The 26,443-nt window shown below is 39.2% G+C and overlaps 1 protein-coding gene across 3 annotated transcripts in view; it reads right to left on the minus strand.

Annotated features, from left to right (window-relative positions):
- Window positions 1-293: 293 nt before the first annotated feature.
- IRAK3 (interleukin 1 receptor associated kinase 3) overlaps window positions 294-26,443 on the minus strand; it is a 52,981-nt gene continuing 26,831 nt past the window's right edge. The window contains exons 7-12 of one of the 3 annotated variants that reach the window (XM_037845333.1): window positions 17,229-17,343; window positions 5,034-5,074; window positions 3,617-3,815; window positions 3,288-3,350; window positions 3,036-3,200; window positions 294-1,254 (exon numbers count right to left, since the gene is read on the minus strand). In XM_037845333.1, coding sequence (XP_037701261.1) covers window positions 745-1,254; window positions 3,036-3,200; window positions 3,288-3,350; window positions 3,617-3,815; window positions 5,034-5,074; window positions 17,229-17,343 — 1,093 coding nt within the window. In that variant the 3' untranslated portion in view covers window positions 294-744. Of the gene's footprint in view, window positions 1,255-3,035; window positions 3,201-3,287; window positions 3,351-3,616; window positions 3,816-5,033; window positions 5,075-16,276; window positions 16,396-17,228; window positions 17,344-26,443 lie in introns of all 3 variants that reach the window. The other 2 variants (XM_037845332.1, XM_037845334.1) reach the window with 2 other exon arrangements.

Raw genomic sequence — 26,443 nt, forward strand, 5'->3', positions numbered from 1 at the left:
TGGATGATTATATGGTATGTGAATACATCTCAATAAAATGGAATAATAGAAATTCATACATTCTACTCAGGATGTAATAGGTCTTTAAGTTTGCAAAGATTTATAATAATAGTCAACACCTATAGTATCTTAAGATGATATCCCATCTCAAGAATTTAAATATAGAAATATAGAGCTTGGGCAGGAATCCTCTCTCTACACAGAATACACCACAGCCAAAGGTGAATGTAGCTGATTTTCAGGCAGGCAGGCTTAACAGGGATGAACAGAAAAATACTAAGGGCCAGTCAAAATAAACAAAAAGGTGATTCTTTAAAATAGCATCTATTTACATTGACAAGTGTAACATTTCCTACAACCTTCTCAAGCAAGCTAAACAAACAATGAAATTCAACTGAAGGCACTTCATAGAATGGAAGCTCTGACAGTTCCCATTGATAGTTACTAGGAAAATACATTAGAAACCAGTCCCTTTTTGGTAGGTCTTGATTATTTTGTTTGTCTGAAGTCACAACCCATGATGTAAGTGATTTTGAAAGACTCTAGTTTAGCCTGGGTTTGATCATGAGTCAATTATCCTGATAAGAACCATTTCTAAACCACTCTGTTGGGAAAAAGGAATGGAATTATCCAGGCTGCTAATCTGCATTACCCGGGTTCACCATCAAATCATCCTCTTGGCATTGTTTATGGAAACAAAACACTGTCTTCTCAAGATAATACCTGTTCTCAGATGCCTCACCCCTACTTGTCTTTTTCTTCATCTTCTGGTGAAATCGAGTCCTTTGCATACTGTTCACATTCATTACAGGAAAACTTGGACATATGGCTAGTCTCCACTGCCCTGCTCCCGTAAGAATGTCCTGAAGCTTCTGAAGAAGTGTCCATAGTTATATAACAGACCTGTATGTCCTGGGATGGAGCATCATGCTTTGAGGACCAACTTCCTTCACAAGAAGAACTGGGCCTGTTGCAAGCATCCTCATTTCTCTTACTCCCTGCCTTTTTGTCAAAGCCCAAAAATGTTACCTCAGACTGGCTGCATTCAAAAGGAATATTCTGAGTCATTCTATCTTTTCTCAAGTCTTTATCAGGACGGTGTGAATGAATATTCTGGCTTTCATCATCTTCCACAGGAATACTTGGTACGTTATCCAAGAAAAGAGGAGAAGGACACCTGAAGGACTTTAGTGATGTGGGAGGATCTTCAGTAAAATATAAACTGGCTTGAGTACTTTCAAGAGTATTTAGGACCTAATTAACAAGCAAACATTGAGTTAAGATTGAATAATCTTTTTTTTTCCTTTTCAGTCTTCCTATTAAATAATTTTTCTCACATTCATGAAATAAATTCAACTATAGAATTTTGAACTAGAAAGGTCTTAAAGATGAGCTAAACTCCTTCAATGTAATGATGAGTAAAGTGACTTCTTGAAGCAAACTGCACTAAACTGAATATCAACAGACCTGAGTTTTAGTCCTAGATTTGCCACCAACAACTCGCTTTGTGACCTTGGTGAGTCTCTTTACATTTATTGTGTATGGGGGGGTGGGGGTGGGGTGGTGGAACCCATCTATAGTTCTCAGATGTCAGTGTGTGGATTGTTGAATTACCTAGGGGAGCTTTCTTAAAATACAGATCCTTGGGTACTATTCTAGAGATGTCATTCAAACAAAATCAGGAGCTGCGAGCCCAGGAATTCATATTTTAAAAGCTCCCCAGTTGACTCACATGTGCAGCCCAATTTGAGAATCCTTGACTTAAGATGATATAATAAATAATATCTCACACACACATGTAATTTTTAAAAAGTTCATATGGAGAGCTTTACAATTTACAAAGTGGTTTCACACACAGCATCTCATTTAATTTTCACAAACTACATTATATTCATTTTATAGACAATAAAGCTGAGGCTCAGAAAAGGGAATCAATTCATCACTAGCTCCTAAGAAGCAGACCTGTTGCTTGGTCACTGATCTCCTGGGTCCCAATTCCATGTTCCTTCCACTATACATCTCACAGGTCCTATCTGTGCCCAAGATTCCAGGTTACACAGCTCTTACTGGTGGTGTTAGGCCTGGAATGCAGCTCTTCTGGCTCCCAGGCCAGTGCTCTTTATATTCTGATCATGTCAACTCCTTGTTTTAAACCCTTCCATGGCTCAGCAGTGCATTCGGATAAAACTCAGACTCCTAGAATGGAATTCACACCCCTTTATCACTTGGGATCTTCTATTATTTTAACCACTACAGCCTTTCTCTCACCCCTAATCAACTTCCATGGTGCTGAATTAATTAGTTTTAGCATCATGGACCCCTAAGATCTAAGCCTTTGTGTGGCCAGTTCTCTCTGCCTAGAATGTCTTTCTATCCTTACTGTTGCCTAAATCCAACTGGTTCTTCACATCACAGTTTACTTGTAACCTCCCTCAAGAAGCTTCCTTGACTTCCACAGGCTGCTGAATTGTGATTCTATGCTCCCATATTAGCCTGTTTATCCATCTATCATAATGCTTATCTCGATGTGCTGAAATCCATGTTTACTGGTCTGACTACTGTTTTGGACTGTGAGCTTAAGAGCAAGAACTGTCCTGATCACTTCCATATCCCCAACATCCAGTACAAGTCTGTCACATACACAATAAGCACTGAATAAATAAATAACTAAATGAATGGATGATTAAATTGATGGACAGGTGAGTACATTAAAATGTGAATAAGGGAAACATATGTTGCACTTTCAATGGGCCAGATATCTTAACGAAGGTTGGATATTCTTTCCAAACTACTCACCTATGATTTTTCATTAAATCACTTGTAGTGCCCTGGTTCCACCCAATAAATGACCTCAACCAGGGAACCAAATGATGTGACTTTTTGGCCTGGAAAAGCTATCTATTAGGTTGGAATTCTCTGTTGAAGGCTGGATTTGTCTCATCAATAAATAATTCACTTAGATAAAAAATTAATCCCCTTTAGGTTTTCCATGGTTCTGTGGGCTCAATTTTGAATAAAACCATGTGTATACGCACTTCGTCCATCAATGGTCTTGACTTTGCCCGTGTTGCAGCACATTGACCTGCCAAAGAGAATAGTTTGGCAGAGAAATTCTGAGGACAGGGATGCACCTTCTTATCTAGGAATGAGAGACATGAATTGAGGCCTCTCTTCTCCATCAGTTCAATAAGGAGATCCCTCTAAGAAGAGAAAGAGACAACTTTACCATATAAAACTCTATCACAAAAAAGGCCAAGAGATAGGAGAAGAAATGAGACAATTCTCACCAGTCGGATATGCTTCGGATCATCTAACACCACTTTACAACCTGTCAGAACTTCCATTATTACCTACAAGCAATACACAGAAAGTTAAGCTACATTTCAACATATCACAAATAATTAGTTGCAACTATTAACCATGACAATGAATAGTTCTTTCCAATTAATGACTTTATATTTTATTACTTGACTGATAACAAAATTAATGTATAAGAAAATGGAGAACAAGAGATCAGTAAGTCTAAAAGTTAAAGCCCTTTAAAAAAAGTTCTTAGAATTTAGGATATTCTTGGTGTTAAACTCGTCTCCTCTGTAAACTGGTAGTTGGCACTTACAATTCCAAAGCTGTAGATGTCTGTTTTAATGGAAAGTTTGCCCTGTCTGATATATTCTTCTGGCATGTACCACAGATGCTTACTGCTGCTGGTGGTCATATTTATGGTGGAACTCTGGTATTCTAAGTGGGGCCGGAAGTGTGCCATGGCAAAATCAGTTAGTTTGGGTTGAAATTGATCATCCAAAAGTATGTTTGCACTAAAATTGGGATCAAAGACAAACAAGATAAAACATCATAAAGGCATTTCCGTGAAAAACAATATGAGAAACGCATTTTCATATATGGTTAACTCGAGCTATTAACAAAATAAAGCCAAACATAATTTTCTATGAACCAGTGCACATTTTCTCATTTTTCTTAAATTGTAATTCTGAATGTATAAAATCTAAAACAACATGAAGCTAAGACTTCAAGAATTCTAGTGGAGATTTCATCTAGAACTTGAGTTTTCAACAGGGAAAAAAAAGCAACTTCTAATGGTCCTTAAAGGATACAGAAAGAAACACTCTGAAGTTTATTTCACTTGTACCTCTTCTGAGGGTGACAGGAGAATTGCAAAATCCAAAGAGCCCACCCTGCCCAGAGTCCTAGACCCTGTTACCTGTCACGTTACCTTGGTATTGATGGGGAGAAAGTCAGAGAGGCCTGTCCCCAGGACTTGCACCGGTGAGCACAGTCCTCATTCTTCCCCTTACACTGTCTTCTCTCCCCAGATATTCTTCTAAGGCCAGCCAGGGTCTCATACAGCCCCAGCTATGTGGCTTCTCACCCATGCTTCCGTTTTCTCACTTGGAGAATGGCATTTACTATTCTGGCATACCTCTCAAGATGAGGAAAGGACTGGAGTCAGATCCTACCTTCTCTCCAGTGCTAGACAAGAACGGACATTAGTCCACAAGTATTCCTCTAACAGGTGTACAATTTACTTGCTCAGATCAAGTCTGGGGTGTCTGGAGATGCTCTGATGGGTTCAGAATGCCAGGCTATTTTACGGCAGGGATTTGCTGGGTATGCCAGGAAGCAAGGTGGGCAAAGAGGTTCACCAACTCTCACTGTCAGGACCCAAGCTGCTGCTCCTCCAGCTTCGGCCACACTGAGAGCTTGGCTCTCTTCTGCACGCCTCCACTTCTTTTCAGGATAGGAGGAAGACAGAAAGGCTCTGAATGCCAGGTTTTCAACATCAAATACCTAGCTCACTTCTTACTCTATCCCAGCTGTTAAGTAAGAAAGTATAAAATCGTAACCTAAAATGCCAAGAGATCCAAGAGAAGGCAAAAAGCTGAATTTGTGATACTCTTGGAATCCCTGACTAGGTCTTTTCTAGGAGGAGGAGGAGAAGGAGGGGGAGGGAGAGGGGAAGGGGGAGGCAACAAAGACAACAAAGCCTAAAACTAATCCATTTAATTGACTCTCACCAAAACTGGTGGGAAGCTTTCAGCAATTGGTGATTCTTGCTCTGTAAGAGTTAAGCAGAGGTGAGTTCACTAACCAGAAACAATGTGATACACAGTAAAACCCACAAAGAACTTAGGGTCAGTGAGAGGCCATCAATAAGAATGTGAAATTGTCCTAAGGCATTGCATTTACACTTGAAGAATGATATTTGGTGAAAAAGCAAATTGTTTACAAGCATAGTAGTGTATACCTTAAGTTTTGAAACCAGTGATACATACTGCTCTAAATAAAAGTGAATGGTAGCTGAGGAAGAAAAATGTTCTGTTTTGAGAAAGGGAGCATTGCAAGAGGCCTTGTGACAATCAATTCTACCCAATTCTTTCAGTTGCTTCAATGTTAAGTGGAATGTTCAAACATAAACTGCCTATGCTACCAGGCAGGCCAACTGAATACATTTACCCTGTGGGGGGAAAATGGTCTAACAAAATAAAGACAACATAAAATAGCTAGAATCATAGTTATATAACACAAAAGGACAGCTTGCTAGCTATTGTAGCCACCAAAGACACAGATAGAAAACAACCAATGTTCTACTACATTTAGTGCTTCTACAATCTGCTTCTTCTCTTTTCTACAAGGCTATTTACTGTAACAGAGAGACCATCACCTCTTCAGATAATTCTTGCAGAAGAACCAGTGATTTGTACACTGAGGAGGCGGGGAGAATCCTTCACGAGGTGGTGAGTTTGGATCCTGACACTGGGGAAGGGTTTTAATCTCTCTATCCATAGGGTCCCTAGGACAATTCTTTTAGGTAGGTCTATACCCCTTCCTCCCCAACAAATGCCACTTTGTAATGAAACTTTCTTTGGTCACCATTTTGTCTCCTGATTTGGTAGAAGCCCTCAGGCCTTATATGTAAAGCAAGATGACACCTAGATTATAACACAGAATTTGAATTTAAGTACAAGTGCTATATTTGATATGTAAGAACACGTATGGTTTTAAAGATGGATAGATAATTTTTTGTTTGTTTGTTTGTTTATTTATTTATTTATTTTTAAGGATTTGGATGGTTACTGGTGCCCAGAAGCCCAGCTCCTGAGTGCCCGGTCACTCTCAAGAAGATTTGGGACTACACCCAACTGGCCTTTCTGTGATGGTGCAAGGACACAAGTACTGTCTGTGTCATCGCCCTAACACCACCACCCCCGTGGAGAAGTGCTGCCTCCCCCACCAGATGAGGCAAGGCTCTGCCTCCCTGGGAACTTATGGACTGCGGGAAAAATATACCCGCTTCCCACATCAGCTTGCATTGCTCCTGCCTGGAATGATATGAAGCTGAAACCCTTTATTCCCCCATTGGATTACAGAGCTTTCCTTTTCTTCCCCCATTGAACCTAGGCAGGACCTGGAGAAAGTATTCAAACTTGTTTTTGTTTTATTCATGTCTTGTGAGTCTGGGTTTGCTGTGCCAATGCCCAGGCAATAAGAGGTGTTCCCCTTTTCAATGTGAAAATTAGTCTCTAACCAACTAGCATATCCTCCCTAACCCTCAGTTTCCTTATGGGTAAAAAGATATGATAATGCCTACCTCACAGAGTGGTTACAAAGATTAAATGAGAAAATGTAAGCAGAGTGCTGGAGTCACAGGAAAGGCTCAGCAAGTGCTTTAAAGAACGTAAGCTGGACATTGTCCATCCTATGCCCACTTATCTCAGAACTCCTCTAGAAGAAGTTCAAGGACACCCATTTAAAGTAACAAAGGTACAGGGGACTGCAGGCCCAGGATGTTCCTGGAGATCTGAGGCCCTCTGGTTAATTAGTTTCAAAGAATCTGTTGAGTTTCAAAATAGCTCCAAAGATGTTCTGGAAGAACCAAACTACAGTAATAGTTCTAGAAATTTGAAGATCATGGAGGGAAAAAAAAAAAAAAAGACACCATTTGGTGTGTATGTGTGCATGCCCGCGTGTATCTACGTATATAAATAAATCAGTGTTAGGGTTGAGAGAAAGTGGTAGGAAATAGAATTAATAGTGGAAATGTTAATATGAGTAATATCTGATTGTTTTGACATCCCTTAGAGAAAATGAATATTTGGGGATCTTTGAGAAGAGAGTGTACCAGAGGGAAAATAGGAAAGTTCTGAGGAAAAAGAATTGTTTATATCCAAAATGTTTCTGAAAGGCAAAAACAGTTGTGGGGGATGGGGATGGGGGGGCAGAGAAGGGAGAAGACGGGATAATTAAACAAAGAGGAGTGAGGTTGTAAAACATATGACAACATGGGTGAATCTTGAGGACATAATGCTGAGTGAAATAAGCCAGGCACAAAAGGAGAGACATTGTATGTTACCACTAATGTGAACTCTGTGAAAAATGTAAAATAAGTGTCTTACATTGCACAATATAGGGGACCTAGAGATAGACAGCAGCTAATGAAGGGGGGAATCTAGTAAGAACAGACAAGATATTGAGGCTGATCTTAATGATATGGGAAGGTTCAGGCGTGAATGTGGTTCGTTAATATTCTTTTGGTGTGGTAAGAGTATAAAGGAAGGAATGAAGTGATTTCAGGATACTTGTTTTTCCCATTGCTTTGCTTTGTTTTGTTTGGGAATGTTTTTTTATTTGATAAAGTAATTATAAATTTAAAAAATAATAATAAAAAAAGAGAAAGCCTTTGCATTCCCTGCAGGCCTTAACATCCTATAAGCACTGGGCTGGAGCCGCGTCTTACAGTCTGCCACACATGCACATCAGGTCCGCGAGCCTGCGCAGGAGAACTTGGGACCTCAGGCAACGCCGCGGGTGCTGACCCAGGCCTGCTGGCTCCGCGCAAGGATTGCTGGAAGGGGCCAATCTCCATCTCTCTACCCCCCTTCCCAACTACTCCTTTTTCTACTCCCTCGGAAAGGAAATTCTCCATCCTCATGCTCACCACAACCTTACAGCTCTGATCAATTTCCATTTTTTTTAAAAATCAATTCATAAGCAACTGGCTTCTTTCTCCCTTTCTTTCCTCGACCTCCCTCGCATGACTCTTTGGCTTGGCAGGAGAGAAGCGGCAATACTGATTAGAGAACATGATCCAACAGGAAACATCAGGAATGTTCACCAAGATCCTCTCATGCTTTCTAAACATTAACAGGAATGAATGTCTGGGATGAAAAAGGCCGAGGAGCTAAAGCCTCAAATTCCACTGTGCGATAAAATGCATTTCAATTTCAAATCATTCATCAATGTGAAAACAATTAAGCTCACTAAGGGATAGGATGTAAATAACAAGGAGTTTACTGCTTTCAGATGCTTTTTGTTTTTTCTGATCCTGCAATTCAAAAATGTCTTCATTTCCCAAATAAAAGCATGTGGGTCTTTTGCCAAGAACACAGACTGCAACCCTTCAAGATTCTTTTCTTTAAATCCTTTTCCTCCTCAAATTCCGCCATCTGGAAATAAATTTTGTTTTTATAACATTCTTTGTAGAGTTCAAATTCTCAAGACCACCAGACGTCTCAAAAATACTTTTGAAATGAAATCTGGGCTTTGCTTGCTCCTGTGGGTGTTCTGCAGTCCTGTCCTTGACAGTTTCTTCCTTAGAAAGTGATTTACTCTCCCTGCTTGAACAAAACTAAGATTCTAAATGCGTATCTCCAGGTCTAATCTCCACCTCAAAGTCTGCCACCTACTGTTGTTTCCACTACGAGTCCAATGTCAACATTTCCAAATTTGCTCCTCTCCTTCCCAATTTCTCTGTCTCTGCTGATGAAGGCAACATACTTAGAATAATCCTGGCCAGATACCTTTAATCACCTAATAAGAGCATGACTGTTGGATTCATGCAAACGTAGGACCCCTCCTTCCCTCCCCCATCTACCCCCTGTGACTGGGGCTAGTTATTAAACTCTGTAAGCCTCGGCTTTCTCCTCTGTCAAACTGAGAGAATAGCGATAATACCTAAACTCAAGGTTACTGGGAGGATTAATAAGCTTTCATGTCAGTTCTAAAGTCTTTTGGCTTTCACTTAGCTCCCTAATCCATCTGCAGCCTACCAGATACTCTTAATGTATTAGTATTTACCAATGAGGTCAGAATAAACTATACTTATTGCTGTTTCTTTATACTGTGTTCCCCTCAGCTGCAAAGTACTCTCCCATCCCTTATTTTTATCCAAATCCTCTCTGTAGCCATCAGATACTTCTTCCGTGAAGCAGTATCCACTCTGAATTCTAGTGTTCCCCTCTTCTCCAAACTCTACTGTACAACCTGCCCCGCACCATTTGGCACTTACACAGCAGCTCTCTTATGTAGTTTACATAAGCAAAATGTTGAACCTATAAAAGATAGTAAGTAAATATTTGTTGATATAATCAATTTGTTAACTAAGAGGATTTTAAACCATAAGCAGCCTTAGGCAAATCAGTAGAGGGATGGCGAATATGTGGTCCAAATGTTCCCAAATCATCCTCCCATATCCTCAGTAAATACCACTAATTGAGCCCAGAGAGCACCTGCCCCAGAATCCTTTTCAGCATGCACTTGGGAAGTCACTACCAATCAATCAGTGTAAGAAGAAACTGATTTGCCATTGCTGGTATAACCTAACTATTTCCTTTTCAGATGAGGTAAATGAGGCCCAGATTATTGAAATGACTTTGTCTATGCAAAATAGCTTGTCAGTGGCTGAGGCAGCACTAAAACTTAGCCCTCCTCCTTCCCTGCCCAGTGCTCTTTTAATTCACTACAGTTAACTAAAAGGAACATCTTTTTATATAGCTACTCTTAAAAGATTAAGACACTATTGATTATAAGGCAGAAATTAAATTAACTTTACTCTCTCTTTTTCTTCTAGTTGTATGTAGATAATTCCAATGGCAAAATAGCAGCTAATGGATGAGTCACAGGGAGACAGATTTTAACTCAATATGAAAGAAATTCTAATAACTAGAGTTGCATCCCATTGGAGAAGGCCACTCCACACAACATAATGGGTCTTCCATGGTGGCAAAGGTCCAAGGAAAGTTTGGTTGGGTGTTATGGGTTGAACTGTGCCCCACAAAAGACGTGTTCAACTCTTAACCTCCAGTCCCATAAATGTGACTTTATTTGGAAATAGGGTCTTTGAAGATGTGATGAGTTAAGATGAGGCCAAACTGATGTGCTTACAAGAAGGGGGAAATTTGAACATAAGGTTACACAGACTGGAGCGGGGAAGAGGCCATGTGAAGACAGAGGCAGAGGCTGGAGAGATGCAGCTGCAAGCCAAGGATTACTAACACCAGAAGCTAGAAGAGGGAAGGAAGGATTTTCCCCTAGTGATTTCAGAGGGAGTGTGGTTCTGCCATTTCAGCCTCTGCCCTCCAGAACTGTGAGGACTCTATTAATTTCTATTGTTTTAAAAGCCACCTAGTTTGTAGTACTTTGCTATGGCAGTGCTAGGAAACCAATACAATAAAACACTCACGGAGGTGGAAGAGGCAAGTTTTGCATTAGGTGGGAATAGTTACAGCTTATTGCCAGGACCTGAGCTGTGCTTTACATTATTATTTCACTCAATCATCACAACAGCACAGAGAGGGGATGAAGTAGTATCACCCCAGTTCCAGATGAGGAGACTGAGTCTCAGAGAATTTAAATAACTTGCCCAAGTCACACCAACAGAAAGTATTAGAGCAGGGATTTGTACTGAGATCTGTGTGACTCCGAAGGCCACTTACTTAACCAGTGACAGGAGACAGGGGCAGCAACGGGATCACTGAGGTGGTTGTTGAAAGAGGGTGTGATGGTTAATTTCACAGTCAACTTGGCTAGGTTATGGTGTCCAGTTGTTTGGTCAAGCACTGGACTGCTTGCTACTGTGAGGGTATTTCAAGATGGGATTTGCATCTGTAATTAGTCGACTGCATCTATGATCAACAAAGGAGAGGCCCTCAGCAACATGGGGAGTGTCTTCATCCAATCAGGTGGAGGTCTTAAAAGCCCAAACTGAGGATTTCAGAGGTCAGAAGAGAACTTCAGATTTAATTTCAGCATTGTTTCTTACCAGAATTGCCAGGGCAACCAGCTTCTCCTGGGGAATCAGGATAAGGGCTTTGGCCTCATCTTTATCAAAGGATACAGCCTGTCACACACCCTGCAGTTTGGACTTGCCACCCCCCATGGTTGCATGAGCCAATTCCTTAAAATAGAATATATCTCCTATTGGTCCTCTTTCTTTGGGGGAACACTGACTACTACAGAGAGGAAGGGCAAGGAAAAGGCTTGGGAGACAGTGCTTCTGGAAAACAGGCATTTCAGGACTTTGCCAAAGGCCTGCCCTGCCCTGGGGTGGGTTGTCTCTGGAGGGATCTCTCTAAACATATTTGAACTCATCCCAGCTCAGAATCTGATCAGAGTAGGCCTGGCCAGGAGTTAAGAGAATCTGGGGTCACAACATTCTCCTCTCAAAATCGCTAGATTTGTGGGTATGGAGCACAGTATACACACAGGCAAGTGCAATGTCACAGAATTTGAAAGCAAGAAGAGGTCCAACTTGAGATCACCCAGGCTGCCCCTGAATGTACAGTGAGAAAATTGTGACCCAAGAGCGCGAGGCACGACCTGGGCTTGAACCCAGATTTCCTGTGGTCTTCCCAAGTCATCATCCTTCTTTCTCTCAGTAACAAAGTGGACGCTGTTCCATTTTGCTTAGACAAAAAGCGTTGCTTATGCTTTGGGCACCAAGCTGCTGAATAATGACCTTGCAATCCTCATTTCCTAGACTGTTAAAAAAACCACAAAGGTGTAATATTATCAAGCTTCTTTATAGATGGAATTAACTACAGAGTAAAATAATCACTTTAAGGTTTCATTCAGTAACTTGAGACTTTCTCTTGGAACTTCTGATTATTTGGTTAGAGACAGAAGGGTCCGATGCCAAATTAGTTTTTTTTTTTTTATTTTATCTTTGTTATAAGAATAGAACATGTTTCTTAAATAGCAGTGTAATAACATAAAAATGAAGAAGTAAAAAATAAGCCTTAAAAATAAATAAGCCATTGTCTCTCCATCCAAATAAAGCCTTATTGGTATTTTGTTATGTTTTACTTTCAGTCTTTTTTAATGCATGAATTTGTAGTTCTACAAAGTTATAATTATATAGTGTACATTATTTCAATTTGGCTGTCTTCACTTAATCTCACTTTTTACACATTGTTCCATATTATTCCATGTATCAAAATATTATTTAATAATGTCAAATGATTTATGAGAAAATCTGTGATTCATCAGTCTGAGGCCCAAATCTATATTAAAAAAGGTAATAATATCTTTCATTTCTCATTCCTCCAACAAAATCAGAGGTGTGACTGTATTCAGAGAAAAGAACACTGTTTAACACAGGTTCTGAGATGATCTTTTTTTGAGCATTATCATGGCTGTGCAATAAAAAAACCATCACTCCTAGAAGCTGAATTTCCTTCCAAAGATTTAGAAAATGAATATGACAAAGGCAGAAGAAGTAAGGATTTCAGACCTTCCTAAAAGCCCTAGACTATATATAGCAGGACCAAGAATCAGGGAGGTCCAGGTTTAGAGTGAAGTGAAGGATTTTAAAAGAGATTCGGGTCAGTAATCTAGGTCAGGCAACTCACGCTTGGCCGAGACTGCTGGGGATTGAATGTCATTACCACCAGACAGATGTTCAGTGCCCTGAATGAAATGAGTTGGTCTCATCCCAGTTTCCCGAGAACAGGTGTGTGCATCACCAAATGAAAGGAGAAAATCTACTGTTATAGCTGGCACTAATTAACACCCTTGCTGGCATGCACAGCAGAAAGGCCAAGAATTCAGAGGCTGTGGAAGGGACTGATTTGCCCAGGAACAGGCAGCGACACACACTGACGAGCCCTTTTGAAATCACAATCCTCAAGCAAATGTCCACAGCCTCGGGAACTCCAAATTCCGACACATGCCCTGGTGGGTGTAGCCTATGCATGGATTGTGTTTGAGTCCCTGAATTCTTTGGAACTATAAGCAGCAGCCCCTTCAGCAATGAAAGAATAAATTATGTTGCTACCTGCATTTCCAGTTCAAATCCTGCCTTTTCCATGCAATTCTCCCTGCCTCTGATCAGATTTCTCTTGCTACTCTGTTTCTACATTACCCACTGGGCATTCTATCTAGAAGTGTTATCTAAATGACTTTATAGTTTGGCACACCCAGATAAGGACCTGGCAAACTGTGCTGGAAAACTGGCCTCCTTTTAAATTGTGAAACGTCTGTGAGACTCCAATGCCTTTCTGCTTCCACCTATACTCCTTAAAAGCCTCAGTGCCTCTCCCTAGAGCCCACCTTATCAAAACTAATTTCTCAGCCTATTTAGTGTTCAAGACCCCAATCCAGTCTCCCAGCTATCACATTCTTTATTCCTCTCCAATTTCATTTTTCCTTAATTCTCCAACCAATTTTTCCAATTTCCCCCACACACTTGGCAATTATTTACTCTGTTCCCTTGAAAAAATTATTGCTTCATTGGGAATACTCTCTTTCTTCCAACCAATTCACTGCCATGACCAATCTTTTCAAAGAGCTGATTTGGAGCCCTCTACCTAGAGGAAACATTCTCAGACCAACCATGCATGGGGCATATTTAATGTACTTTCTGTATTTCTGTTCTCTCTGTCAGAATTGAACCTTGAAGGACGAAGCTATTATCATCAGCATGTTCCCTCACTGGGCTCAAATACAGTGGTCTGCACACAACAGATATTCCATAAATATTTGTGCACTAAAAGGTCTGTGATTTTCAAGATGTTCAACAAACACATGTTAACAAAGAAGAAGTGGCATTTCTTAAAATATCACTTGATTTGTGGGTCCAATTTTCAAACACAATAAATCAAAGACAGTCACAAGTAAAAGAGTGGTAAGTGAAAAGACCGCTTGGCCATCACATCTTTTAGCCTCTGCCACTGCCACGCCTACCACTTCTTGACTAATAATAGCAGGAGCTGCCATTTGATGAGTGTGTACTCTTTGCTAAGCACTGTATATACATTATTGCATTTAATCCTAAGAGATAAAAACCATTATTCTATTATTAGCATTTTGCAGAGGGAATAAGTGAGACTTAAGGAAGTTGAGCTATTTACTCAGAATCACATTTTAAGTGGAAGGTCTGCTTTTCAAATAAGATCTCTCCAATTTAAACACTAGGGATACTGAGCTAAGGGGAAAGGATGGGAAGAGGGTAGGGAGGAAGGTACATGAGTCAGAAAACCCCCTAAGTCACATCTGGCAGAACTCCTTCCAGTCAAATCTTCCTTGATAACTGTGGTTGGTGCCTGCCCTGATCCCTCCTCCAGGACCATGGAAGGTGCTCATTCCCCCAGCACAGCAAGCACTGGCTGCTGCTGGCTCACAACTGGGTGCCCAACCTGAGGACTGTCCTTGGCAGAAGGTGAGCTGCCTCTCCCAAGGTTACAGCCCCTTCTCCAGGCTGGTCGGATACAGGGGAACCAAGTCCCTATTGCTTTGCCTCACTTTGAAATAGCCAGGTCATGCTAGCTCCCCATGGGAATTAGCTGAAGCTTCTGTTACAACAAAATCGTAATTCACCTTCTCCCACTGCCCAGTCCTCTTTCTCTCCCTCTATTACATTTGTTGTTCTTGAGAGCACACACTATAGACCTCCTGCATGCAAATCTCTGCCTCTGAGTCCATTTCCTGGGCACCTGCCAGAAGACACTAACCAATGATGAAAGTGTAGAAATCAGGGTTCACAGGACAAATATGCAGGAAGGTCACATTCAAAGGGCCTTACTCAGTGTTGGCGATGAAGAAATTGTGAAGTGGGCAGAGCCTGTGTCTGCATCCGTTCCCATTCTGATACTCCCTTTGCTTCATTGAGTGGCCTTCCCTGTCTCCTTCACCCATCTGATACCAGAATCTCTGCACTCTCTCCCTCCTTTCCCCTCTCTCCTAACTAACTCAGCTTTTAGGGAAGAGTTGGATGAACTCCGTCACATAAAGGGAAAATTAAGAATATTAATGGATTACTGCTTGGAGTTTAAAATAAACACGAGTTTAAACTAAAGGTAGACTATGCATGGCAAACTGTCCGCTATGTGTTTATTTACTCAGTTAACACACATACGTGGGCACCCATGGTGCTCATGCTAGCTGCTAGCTGGGTGGAAGCATGGTTGTTTTAGGTTGGGGTTGGTCATGTGAGCCCTTTGGCACGAGACCCCAACTGGTCACTCTACCAACCCCCGAGTCCTTCACTGTACCACTAGGTCCCAAGTTTCATGAGGTGCAACAGTTCTGTGCTGATTCTATGGAGCCACTAGTGGATGATGTATTACCACCCTGCAAGAGGAGCTGCCCTATAAAGACTAAGTGAAAACCTAGAGTCTTTTCATATGGAGTTAATTTCACCCAAAAAACAAATATGCAATCAGACCCTCTTCTGCAAATGGAAAGCACACTAAAAGCTTTTTCTTTTCTTTTTTTTAAGATACCAGGAGATGGTACAGAAGCGGCAGCAGCCCTTTAAATTCAGTCTCCCCTGCTACTCAACAAAGAAATATTTACCTACATTTGGACAAGATCAAGATGAAGTGGCACATAGGAAAAATTCACCAGGTGGGGCTTTGCCACAGGATGTCTACTCTCTGTCTGAATGACTGTTTATGTCTACTGAAGAAGAAGAAAGATGGAAGGCTTTGTTTCTAATATTCTTATGTCTCAAATATGAACACTGGATTTACTGCTTGGCTTGTCACAGATTCACATATAAAGCTATCAGGTGGCAGGTTCAGTGGAATCAGCAAGGCGCTGGAGACTCAAGGACAAGTAATTTTAATTGCTGCCTACTGCTGTTATCTTCCTAGGAATCCCTGTATAAGCCACTTAACCTTTCCTTAAACCTCAGTTTTTTTTAAAATGTAAGATTAATACAGGTTCATTCCACAGTGTTTGCAATCAGGTATAATTAATAAAACCCACAGAATAGTCCATCAGACATTGCTCATTAGTAATTCCCAAAGATAATATAAACTCTCCCTTTGGCAATGCAAATTTAGTTTTTTAGTTTGGAAGAGTCATTTCATTAACAAAATGTAAGACTTTAAATACTCAGATGAGAGTTCTAAACACACACACACACACACACACACATACATACCAAGAAAACTAAAAACAGAAAACAGTGTGAAGTCTGACTCACCTGGGATGGTGAAAGGGACTTTCAAGTGTAACCTACAGCTCTGGGATAATTTACCTTGATATACTGCCACAGATCACCGCACACGGTTCAGTGTTGTGCAAGTACTGAATGGCTTTGGATGTTCCAATTAATATCCTGATTCGAATGTGCCAAGAGAGTGGGGCCGTGTTACCCTACAAAGACAACAGTTTTTGGTTTGGCTGCATTTTCTGAGTAAAATTGTGTATGCGTTAATGAACTGACATACACAAAAGCATGTCAGAATAGAAGCAGATGATGATGTGAAGGTAGGCAGGGGGAATCAACATTATGGTTCACTACAACCTGCTGATAATTTAAGATGGATTTCCCTCTACTACCAGTGAAAGGTCTAAGGCCTCTTGAGAGTCAATGGAAATACTAAACTATTTTAATATCAGCTTAATCAATATATGGCTAGTGAAGGTAAGTATGTTTAAAAGTTCATTAAATAAGATCTTTAAATTATTTGTGGCACAATAGTGTGGATAATCAAAAATAATGTTTTTATATTCATTCTAACTGAAATGTATCCTGTTTGTAACCAATTTTTAAACTTGCCCTTCAAAAACATCTCATGAGAAATCATGGCATTATTCAACCTCCTTCTCTTTACAGAGTGTGTGTTAGCTTTATATCTATATTTTGTATTGAATGATTCTTTGTATAAAGTTATATAAATATAGATTATATAGAAAACTGAGGACAGTTGATGTAAACTCACTCGAGGTACAGAATCAATAGGAGTAAGGACCTAAGGAATCTTTGGTATGCAGGTTGCACAATTCACAATAACTTAGGCATTTATCCAGCCTTCTAAGAATAAGAAATTAATACATGCACAAATTTTCTACTTCCTCGGGAAATCTGTTCTTGGCTATCCCCTCTTGTCAACACACCTTGGCCTTCCAGCTCTCAGAAGGTTTTCAGCAGCTTCCTGAGGCTTCAGAGGATAAGCAAATCAAGCAGAATAATAGGTATGACTTACTACACACTGCAATCTGTCAAAAAGTGATCCGTTTCTCATATATGGATAAACCAGACAGAATTTCTCAGTCTCTGTGAAATATGCAGCCAACTCCAGTATGTTTGGATGATGAAACCTGGGAACAAAAGATTTTAAAATATGTAAAATTGTTTATTCAAACAGGAAATGAACAACACTCTGATTTGGGAGCTGGGAAGGTGGGGGTGAACAACAGGTTTAAAGCAGAATATAAATTTGGTCAAGGGAGAAGCAATTTCATTGAACACAAGAAACAGAGATCTGCTTTCCAAATTGGCCCAAAGCTACTCTTTGCGATTGATCATGACCATGGAAATATAAATAAAATATCCAAATATAAAACAGAAAAATTAAAAAAGTAAGGCATTCTTAAGATTTGGGATATTGGGAACTTTACAAGAAAATAGACAACAGTATTCTATATTAACTTATTTGTATCCATATTAAATACAATTGACTCATTTATTAAATCAACTAATTGAAAGATATGCAACTGGAATTATTCATTTGATTGGTTTAGGTATACATGTGCAAGTAAATTCACCAAAATAGAAGGATACAGAAGACTGTTTCCATGTATTCATTTACTGAGAGCTACAGTGCCAGGGGCTATACTAGGCACCAGTCACATAGCTAAAAGAGACATCCAATGTCTTCACAAAGTTTGTATTGTTTTCTAAAATCCATGTGACTAGTAAAGCTTGAAGTTGAAAAGTATATCACTGATTTTAAACCACAGATTTGTATGTCACATTTCTCAGACTCACTCCTAATGATAATTTATTAACTTATTAACAAATCCTCTATTCCTTAAATAGATATGTCATCACTATGAAGACCAATGAAACCCAGGGAACATGTGAAATTAACACATACTGATAAACCAGTTCAATTCAACAATTATTTATTGAACACCTACTATGCCCTGGGATATTTTTTTAACTCTTCTAAAGGCCTTTTATTTATTTCTTAATAGTAAAATTTACCTATAAACACACACACACACACACACACACACACACAGAGCCTTTAAAAAACAAAAAACTTCTATGACACAAAGTCTGTATAAGTTCCCTCCAACCTATTATGATTTAGACCTTATCTATCAAATAAAAACCACCAGACTAAGAAGCAACTGAGCTGGTGTGTCTGGTAGGCTAAAGAGCTGATCTATATCACTGACTGTTTGATTCTCCTGCAATTTTAAACAACTGAAAGAGAAAGAAATATTTTAGAAAGTAGTAGGTAAAAAGACCACAGCACAAATGGTTTCTTAGACTTCACATCCAATGCACAAGCCACAAAAGAAAAAATAAACAGGACCTCATTAAAATCAAAAAGTTTTGTGCATCAAAGGACTTTATCATAAAAGTGAAAAGACAACCTACTCAAAGAGAGAACATATTTGGAAGCCACATATCTGATAAGGGTTTAGTATCCAGAATATATAAAGAGATCTTATGACTCAACAATAAAAAGACAAACAACCAACTAAAAAATGGGCAAAACACTTGAATAAACATTTCTCCAAAGAGGATATACAAATGGCTAAAAAGCACATGAAAAGATGCTTAACTTCTTTAGCTATTAGGGAAATGCAAATAAAAACCTAAATCAGATAACATTTCACACCCACCAGAATGACTCCTATTAAAAGAAAAACAAAATCACAAGTGTTGGAGAGGATGTGGAGAAATGGGAACACTCATTCATTGCTGCTGGGAATGTAAAATGGTGCAGGAGCTGTGGAAGACAGTTTGGCAGTTCCTCAGAAAGCTAAGCTGAGTATTTCCATTTGACCCAGCAACTGAAGTAGGAACTCAAACAGATATTTGCACACCTATGTTCATAGCGGCATTAGTCACTATTGCCAAAAGATGGAAGTAACCCAAGTGTCCATCAACTGATGAACAGATAGAGAAAATGTGGCATATACATACAATGGAATATTATCCAGTATTAAAAACGATTGAAGTTCTGACTCACTGGACAAGATGGATGAACTTTGAAGACATTATGTTGAGTGAAATAAGCAAGACACAAAGGGACAAATATTGTATGATCTCACTGATATGAAATAATTAGAATTCATTGAGTTAGAATCCAGAATATAGGTTACCAGGGGCTGGGTTGGGGGTAAGGAATGGACAGTTAATGCTTAAATTGCACAAAATTCCTACTTGGGTTGATTGTGAAGTTTTGTAAATGAATGGTGAGGATGGTAACACAACATTGTGAGTGTAATTAATAACACTGAATTATATATGTGAATTTGGTTAAAAGGGGAAATATTAGGTCATATATGTGTTACTAGAATAAAAATTAAAAGATAAATGTTAGGACTGTACAACACAGTGAACCCTATTGTAATCAATGGACTACAGTTAATAGAACAATTAAAACAAATATTCTTTCATGAATTATAACAAATGTACCACACTAATGCAAGGTGTTACTAATAGGTGGTGTATGGGGGAAAAATATACCCTAATGTGTATATGGGAAAAATGTACCTATTCCAAATATGGACTAGAGTTAACAGTAATATCTTAATATTCTTTCATCAACAGTAACGTACCACACCAATACTAGATGGAGGTCAATAATGGGGGGGGGTGTTATGGGATGTTTGAGGTTTTAAATTAAATTAAATTTAATTTAATTTAGTAATGAAAATATTCTCAAATTGTGGTGATGAATGCACAACTATGTGATGATACTGTGAGCCATGGATTGTATGGTGTGTAAATATATCTCAACAAAATTTCATTTTAAAAATACACCCTCATGTGAACCTCTTTTGTTGCTCAGATATGGCCTCTCTCTCTCTCAACCAACTTGCAAATAAACTCACTATCCTCCCCGCTACATGGGACATGACTCCCAGGGATGTAAGTCTCCCTGGCAATGAGGGACAGGACTTCCAGGGATGAGCTTGGCCCTGGCATCATGGGATTAAGAAAGCCTTCTTGACCAAAAGGGGGAAGAGAAGTGAAACAAAATGAAGTTTCAGTGGCTAAGAGATTTCAAATGGAGTCGAGAGGTCATTTTGGAGGTTATTTTTATGCATTATACAGATATCCCTTCTTAGTTTCTAGTGTATTAGAATAGCTAGAAGGAAGTACCTGAAACTGTTGAACTATAATCCAGTAGACTTGATCTTGATGATGACTGTACAATTATATAGCTTTTATGTGGGACTGTGTGATTGTGAAAACCTTGTGACTGATACTCCCTTTATCCAGTGTATGGGCAGATGAGTAATAAAATAAAGACAACATAAATAAATAAATAACAGTGGGGATAAGGGGTATGGGATGTTTTGGGTGTTCTTTTTTATTTTTATTTTTATTTATTTTATTTTTTGGAGTAATGAAAATGTTCTAAAATAGACTGTGGTGATGAATGCACAACTATATGATGATACTGTGAGCCATTGATTGCACAGTTTGGATGGATTATAAGGAGTGTGAATAAATCTAAATAAAAATGCAGTTAAAAAAATACACCCTCATATAAAGTATGGGCTATAGGTAATAGCACAATTATAATATTTTTTCATCAACTGTAAAAAAAGTACCACACTAATGAAAAGTGTTAATAATGGGGGAAGGGTATATGGGAACACTGTATTTTCTACATGGTTTTTCTGTAAACCTACAACTTTTTAAATAAAAATTAAAAAAAAAAAAGACCTCAGTTTAGGACTCTGCTCCCTTGCTTAGAGGGTAGAAAGGGTCATTTACTTATTTTTAAATATTACTGATCATGTACAAAAACAGACACCTTAGAAGTTATTGAGGTATGGAACACAGAGATGCCATGGAGAAAGATCCTTTTGCTACAACTTCTTAAATAAGCCAGATTTTAGATTATATAGTCCTAAAGGTCAGCAAGACCTGCACCTTTTTTAATGAATTCAACAAACATTTCTGGGTGCCTACTGCGGACTGAACATGACACAATGCACCATCATGAGGCAGAACAGACAGGCTTGAATGACAGACAAACCTGGGTTTGAATCTCTGATCTTCTTCTGATCAGTTGTGTGAACTTGAGCATGTTATTTAATCTCTCTGAACCTGTCTCCTCAACGGTAAATAGTAATTACAATGCCTACTTCCTGAGGTCCTTATGAAAATGAAACGAAAGGTAAAACACTTAGCCAAGTACCAGGTCCTCAAAAATTACTAGTTCTCTTACCTTCCCTTGAGGAAGGAGGTATAAAAGGAATCATAAGTTACATTCCAGGGAGTTTACAATTTTGTTTAAGACACAAGGTTTAAGTGACTCCCTTAATATTAAGCTAAAAAACAAACAAGCAAACAAAAACCCTCATCCTTCAGCTTAGAGGCTACTTCTTTCCAAGAAGCCTACTCTGTCACTCCCCCTGCTAGCCAAGTTCAAGTTACCACTAGCTTCTCCCTCAGTGTGCTCTGTACTTCCTCATCTTATCACTTAGTTTACTGAGATTGCCTGTTTTATTACGTACTTCTCTCCCAATTCCACTCCAGACCATACGCTCTAAGGGGAGAAGGCTGGGTCTACTTTATTCATACCTAAATGTCAGAGAAGAGTGAGATTGGAGATGACTTAGGAAATGAGTTGACTCTTGCAGGAAAGACAGGCTATACCCCCATTTCCTCATCTGCAAAAGGGATGGTAATGGTACCTACTTCATAGGGTTGTAATGAGGATTAATGATTTAATATATGCAAAGCACTTAGAATTATGCCTAACTCTAAACAAAACCACAATAAATAATAATAATGGCACACGGAGAATACGTAACATCATAAAGTTGCCAATTCTCCCTAAGTCAGTCTATAAATTTTTATGTAATCCTATTAAAAAAAGAAAACGGTATTTTTTTTTTAATCTAGAGTAGAAAAAATATAAATGGATCAGATATTTAACTGCAGAAAATAAAACCATAGAAGTACGAGGGAAAAATCATGGGAGAATTACTTTAGAACTTCTTGGTAAAGAAGGTCTTTTAAACTATGATAGAAAACTCAGAAGTCATAAAAGAAAATGTAGATAAATTTGACTACACTAAAACCATTTCTATATTGCAAAAACTAGAATTAGCAAAGACAAAACAACAGTCTGGTTAAAAAATCATTTTTACCTTATAATTTAAAAATAGGGATATTTTCTCTAACATATAAAATGTTTTGATATATACCAGATATATATAGAAATATATACCAGATACTTCATAGAAAAGGAAACATATCTCTTAAATATATGAAAAGATTATTAATCTCATTCATATCAGAAAACAAAATTTAAACTACCTTGAGAAACCATTTTCACCTATCAGATTAGCAAAAATTAAAAGGAAAGAATACATGTTGGGTTGGGGAGAATATGGTGAGCATAAAATATGGCGAGAAAATCAGGCACTCTTATATAAATTAAAATTGGTACAACCTCAATTCAAGACAATTCGGTAATAAATAGTGTACATAATCGTTTTTTTTATTTTGAAATAAATTCAAAGTTATAGGAGCAGTTGCAAAAACAATACTAACCCCATACGCAGAATTCCATCATACCCTGACCCCCCTCCCCCAATAGCTCAATCCACCAACTTTAACATGCTGTCACATCACTATTTCTTTCCCTCCCTCCCTCCTTATCTATCATCCATCATCTATTGCTCTGTCTTCTGAACATATGAGCGCTAGCTGCACAGATCCTTGTACATACACTAAAATTCACATATACATTTCCCATGAACAAGAACATTCTTTTATGCAATTCCATTAAGTGCAGCTAAGAAGTACAAGAGATTCAACAATGATATGAAGCTTACATTCTATATTTCCTTTTCCTTATGTCTCAACTGTGTCCCTTTGAGCCACCTGTCCTCTATCCTCCAATCTCATCCAAGTTCTTCCTTGGCATTCAATTGTCATCTATTTAGACTGTCTTTTTTTTTTTTTTTTTCAATTGTGGAGACATATATACAGCCTAAATCTTCCCATTCCACCCCCTCCCTAGCCTTCCATTAGTGGGATTAATCACATTTAAAATGTTGTGATGCTCTTTCCTACCATCCATTACTAGAAATTTCCCTTCACCTCAAACCGCAACCCTACACTCATTTCTTAACTCCCCATTGCCCCTTCCCCCATTTCTCTTAACCTGAACTCTACTTTTCATCTCTATGGTTATATTCTCTGATAATTTCTTTGTGTTTACTGTGGGGCTTAAAATTAACCACTTAAATCCATATTAATCTTGTTTTTCTTTGATACCACCTTCACTTCAATAGGACACATAAACTATGTTCCTATACTCCTCCATTCCCCCACCTTTATATACTTGTCTAAAATTACATATTTTACATTGAGTTCAAAACCACTGATTTGTCCTTAGAGTTTGTGTATTTTATATCATGTAGGAAGTAAATAGTGGAGTTACAGTTCAAAAATTATTGACTTCTATTTGTATTCCATTGTGGTTGGAGAGTGTGCTTTGAGCATATTCAATTTTTTTTTTTTTTTAATTTCTTGAGGCTTGTTTTATGTCCCAGCTTATGGTCCCTTCTGGAGAAAGATCTGTGATCACTAGAGAAAAGTGAGTGTCCTGGTGATTTGGGATGTAAGGTACTATATATGTCTGTTAAAATTCTCTATATCCCTTTCTCCTTTCTTTGTTTCTCTGTTGGTAGGGCTCCCTTTAGAATCTGAAGTAGGGCAGGTCTTTTATTGGCAAAGTCTCTCAGCATTTGTTTGTCTGTGAAAAATTTAAGCTCTCCCTCAAATCTGAAGGAAAGTTTTGCTGGATAAAGTATTCTTGGTTGGAAATTTTTCTCTCTCAGAATTTTAAATATGTCATGCCACTGCCTTCTTGCCTCCATGGTAGCCGCTGAGTAGTCACAACTTAGTCTTATGTTTTTTTCCTTTGTATGTAGTGAATTCCTTTTCTCTTGCTGCTTTTGGAACTTGCTCCTTCTCTTCAGTGTTTGAGAGTCTGATCAGAATATGTCTCAGAGTGGGTTTATCTGGATTTATTCTATTTGGAGTTTGCTGAGCATTTATGCTTTGTGTATTTATATTGTGTAGAAGGTTTGGGAAGTTTTCCCCAACAATTTCTTTGAATACTCTTTTTAGACCTTTACCCTTCTCTTCCCCTTCTGGGACACCAATGAGTCTTAAGTTTGGACGTTTTATCTATCGTATCCCTGAGATCCGTTTTGATTTTTTTTATTTTTTTCTCCATTCTTTCTGTTCTGTGGACTTCTGGACACTGAGACATTGTTCAGCTTCCTCTAGTCTTGTATTGTGAATATCCAGAGTCTTTTTAATTTGGCCAACAGTTTCTTTTATTTCCATGAGATCTTCCATTTTTTTATTTACTCTTACAGTGTCTTCTTTATGCTCTTCTAGGGTCTTCTTTATGTTGCTTATATCCTGGGCCATGGTTTTCTTGATGTGCGTTAAATCCTTTGCCATGTTTTCGTTCCTCTACTGTAGTTCTTTGATTAATTGTGTGACGTACTTTGTCTCTTCCGATATCTTGATTTGTGTGTTTGGAGTTGGATTCTCCATATCATCTGGTTTTATCATATGCATTAAGATTTTCTATTGTTTTTGGCCCCTTGGCATTTGCTTTGCTTGATAGGGTTCTTTCAAGTTGTAAAAAAAAAAAATACCTATCTAATTTTTCAGAAACACAGTTTGGTGGCGTACACTTTCTCTAACTAACCAGCAGATGGCGTCTGTGAGTCACCTATACCTGTCAAGTCAGTTCTCCACCTTGTCCCCACGGTGTGTGGGGAAATGATTCTTGTGGGGTTCAGTTGGAGAACTCAGTTTGGGTGTGTTGCTGGAGCCGTCCACCCTGAATGTGGGGCTTGTGTACGGGTGGCCAGGGAGGAAGGACAGTTTTAATATTCAAATCCCCCAGGTTCCCGGGGATTCAAGGCTGCCGCAAGTTTCACTTCAGCCCCAGACTCTCTCTCTCGCTGTCCCACAAACCACCGGACTTGGCGTAGTGTCCCTCGTTCTCTGAGCGGGTCCCCCTGCCCAGCCGCGATCCTCCCGGACCTCTGCCGAGGGAATGCTGTGTTACGTCACAAGTGCGCGCTGTGCCTCAATGGAAGCCCCAGGCCGCTGGGCCGTGCCGGGGCGCTTTCAACCTGATGCAAAGATGGCTGAACGGGGCGTCTCCACACCCCCCTCCTCACACAGTCCCTCCTTCCCTTCTCCGGGACAACTGGTGGGGCTCTGGGCTGTGGGCACGGCCCTGGGCAGGAGTTCATCCAGCCCTCCGGGGAGCCAGCTGCTAGCCACAGGGTTTCTTTCTGCTTCCGGCTCTCCCCTCCATTCCCCCAGCCCCAAGGGTATCTGCAGTGAGCTATCCTCCAGGCCAGACACTGAGAGGCCGGCCCAGCCCCCTCTTGCTGTGTTTTACTGCGTGGTCCCCACTATCGCAGCTGCAGCCACTCCTGGGTTTTTCCCTTTTATTTATTTATTTTTTTAAATGAGCCCATTGGTCTCCAAATGCCAAACCCTGGTTTTCCCAGACAGCCGTGTGGCTGCGGGTCTTCCAGCCAGCTTACTCACTCGTTTCAGAGTGCAGACTCCCGGTTTTACCAAGTATATGGCCTCTGTGGAACTAGCAGACCTCGTCCAACTGGCGCATCACTGTAACCGGTATTCTGGGTCACTTTCTGGTTTTTATCTAGTGTTTTTCACGGAGGTGTATTTTTGCCCTGTCTCACCTAGCCGCCATCTTAGTTTCTCCTGTACATAGTCATTTCAGCCTGTAATTTTATTTATGGGGATTTATCTTACAGATATGCTCAAACATGTACAAAATCACATATATCAGGTTTTCTCATTGAAGCATTATTTTTAATTATAAAAGATTAGGGAAAAAATCCTAAAATCCACCAATAGGAGAATGATAAATTATAGTACAGCATACAATGGCATACTAAAATAAGCAAAGTAAACAATGTTTTTATGCTACCTCTTGTGTCAAAAGAGGAAATTAACATAAAATATGTATTTACTTATACATAAAACATCTCTGGAAAGATAGACAAAAAACTGATAACTCTGTTGCCTTTGTGAAAATCAACTGGGTAGATGGATGATAACAACTGGGTGATCAGCGGAAAATCTTTTCTCAGTTTACCCTTTCATATTTTGTACTTTGAATGTCTGTATCTATTGCTT

This window comes from Choloepus didactylus, chromosome 8, assembly GCF_015220235.1.
Source record: "Choloepus didactylus isolate mChoDid1 chromosome 8, mChoDid1.pri, whole genome shotgun sequence".
NCBI lineage: Eukaryota > Metazoa > Chordata > Mammalia > Pilosa > Megalonychidae > Choloepus > Choloepus didactylus.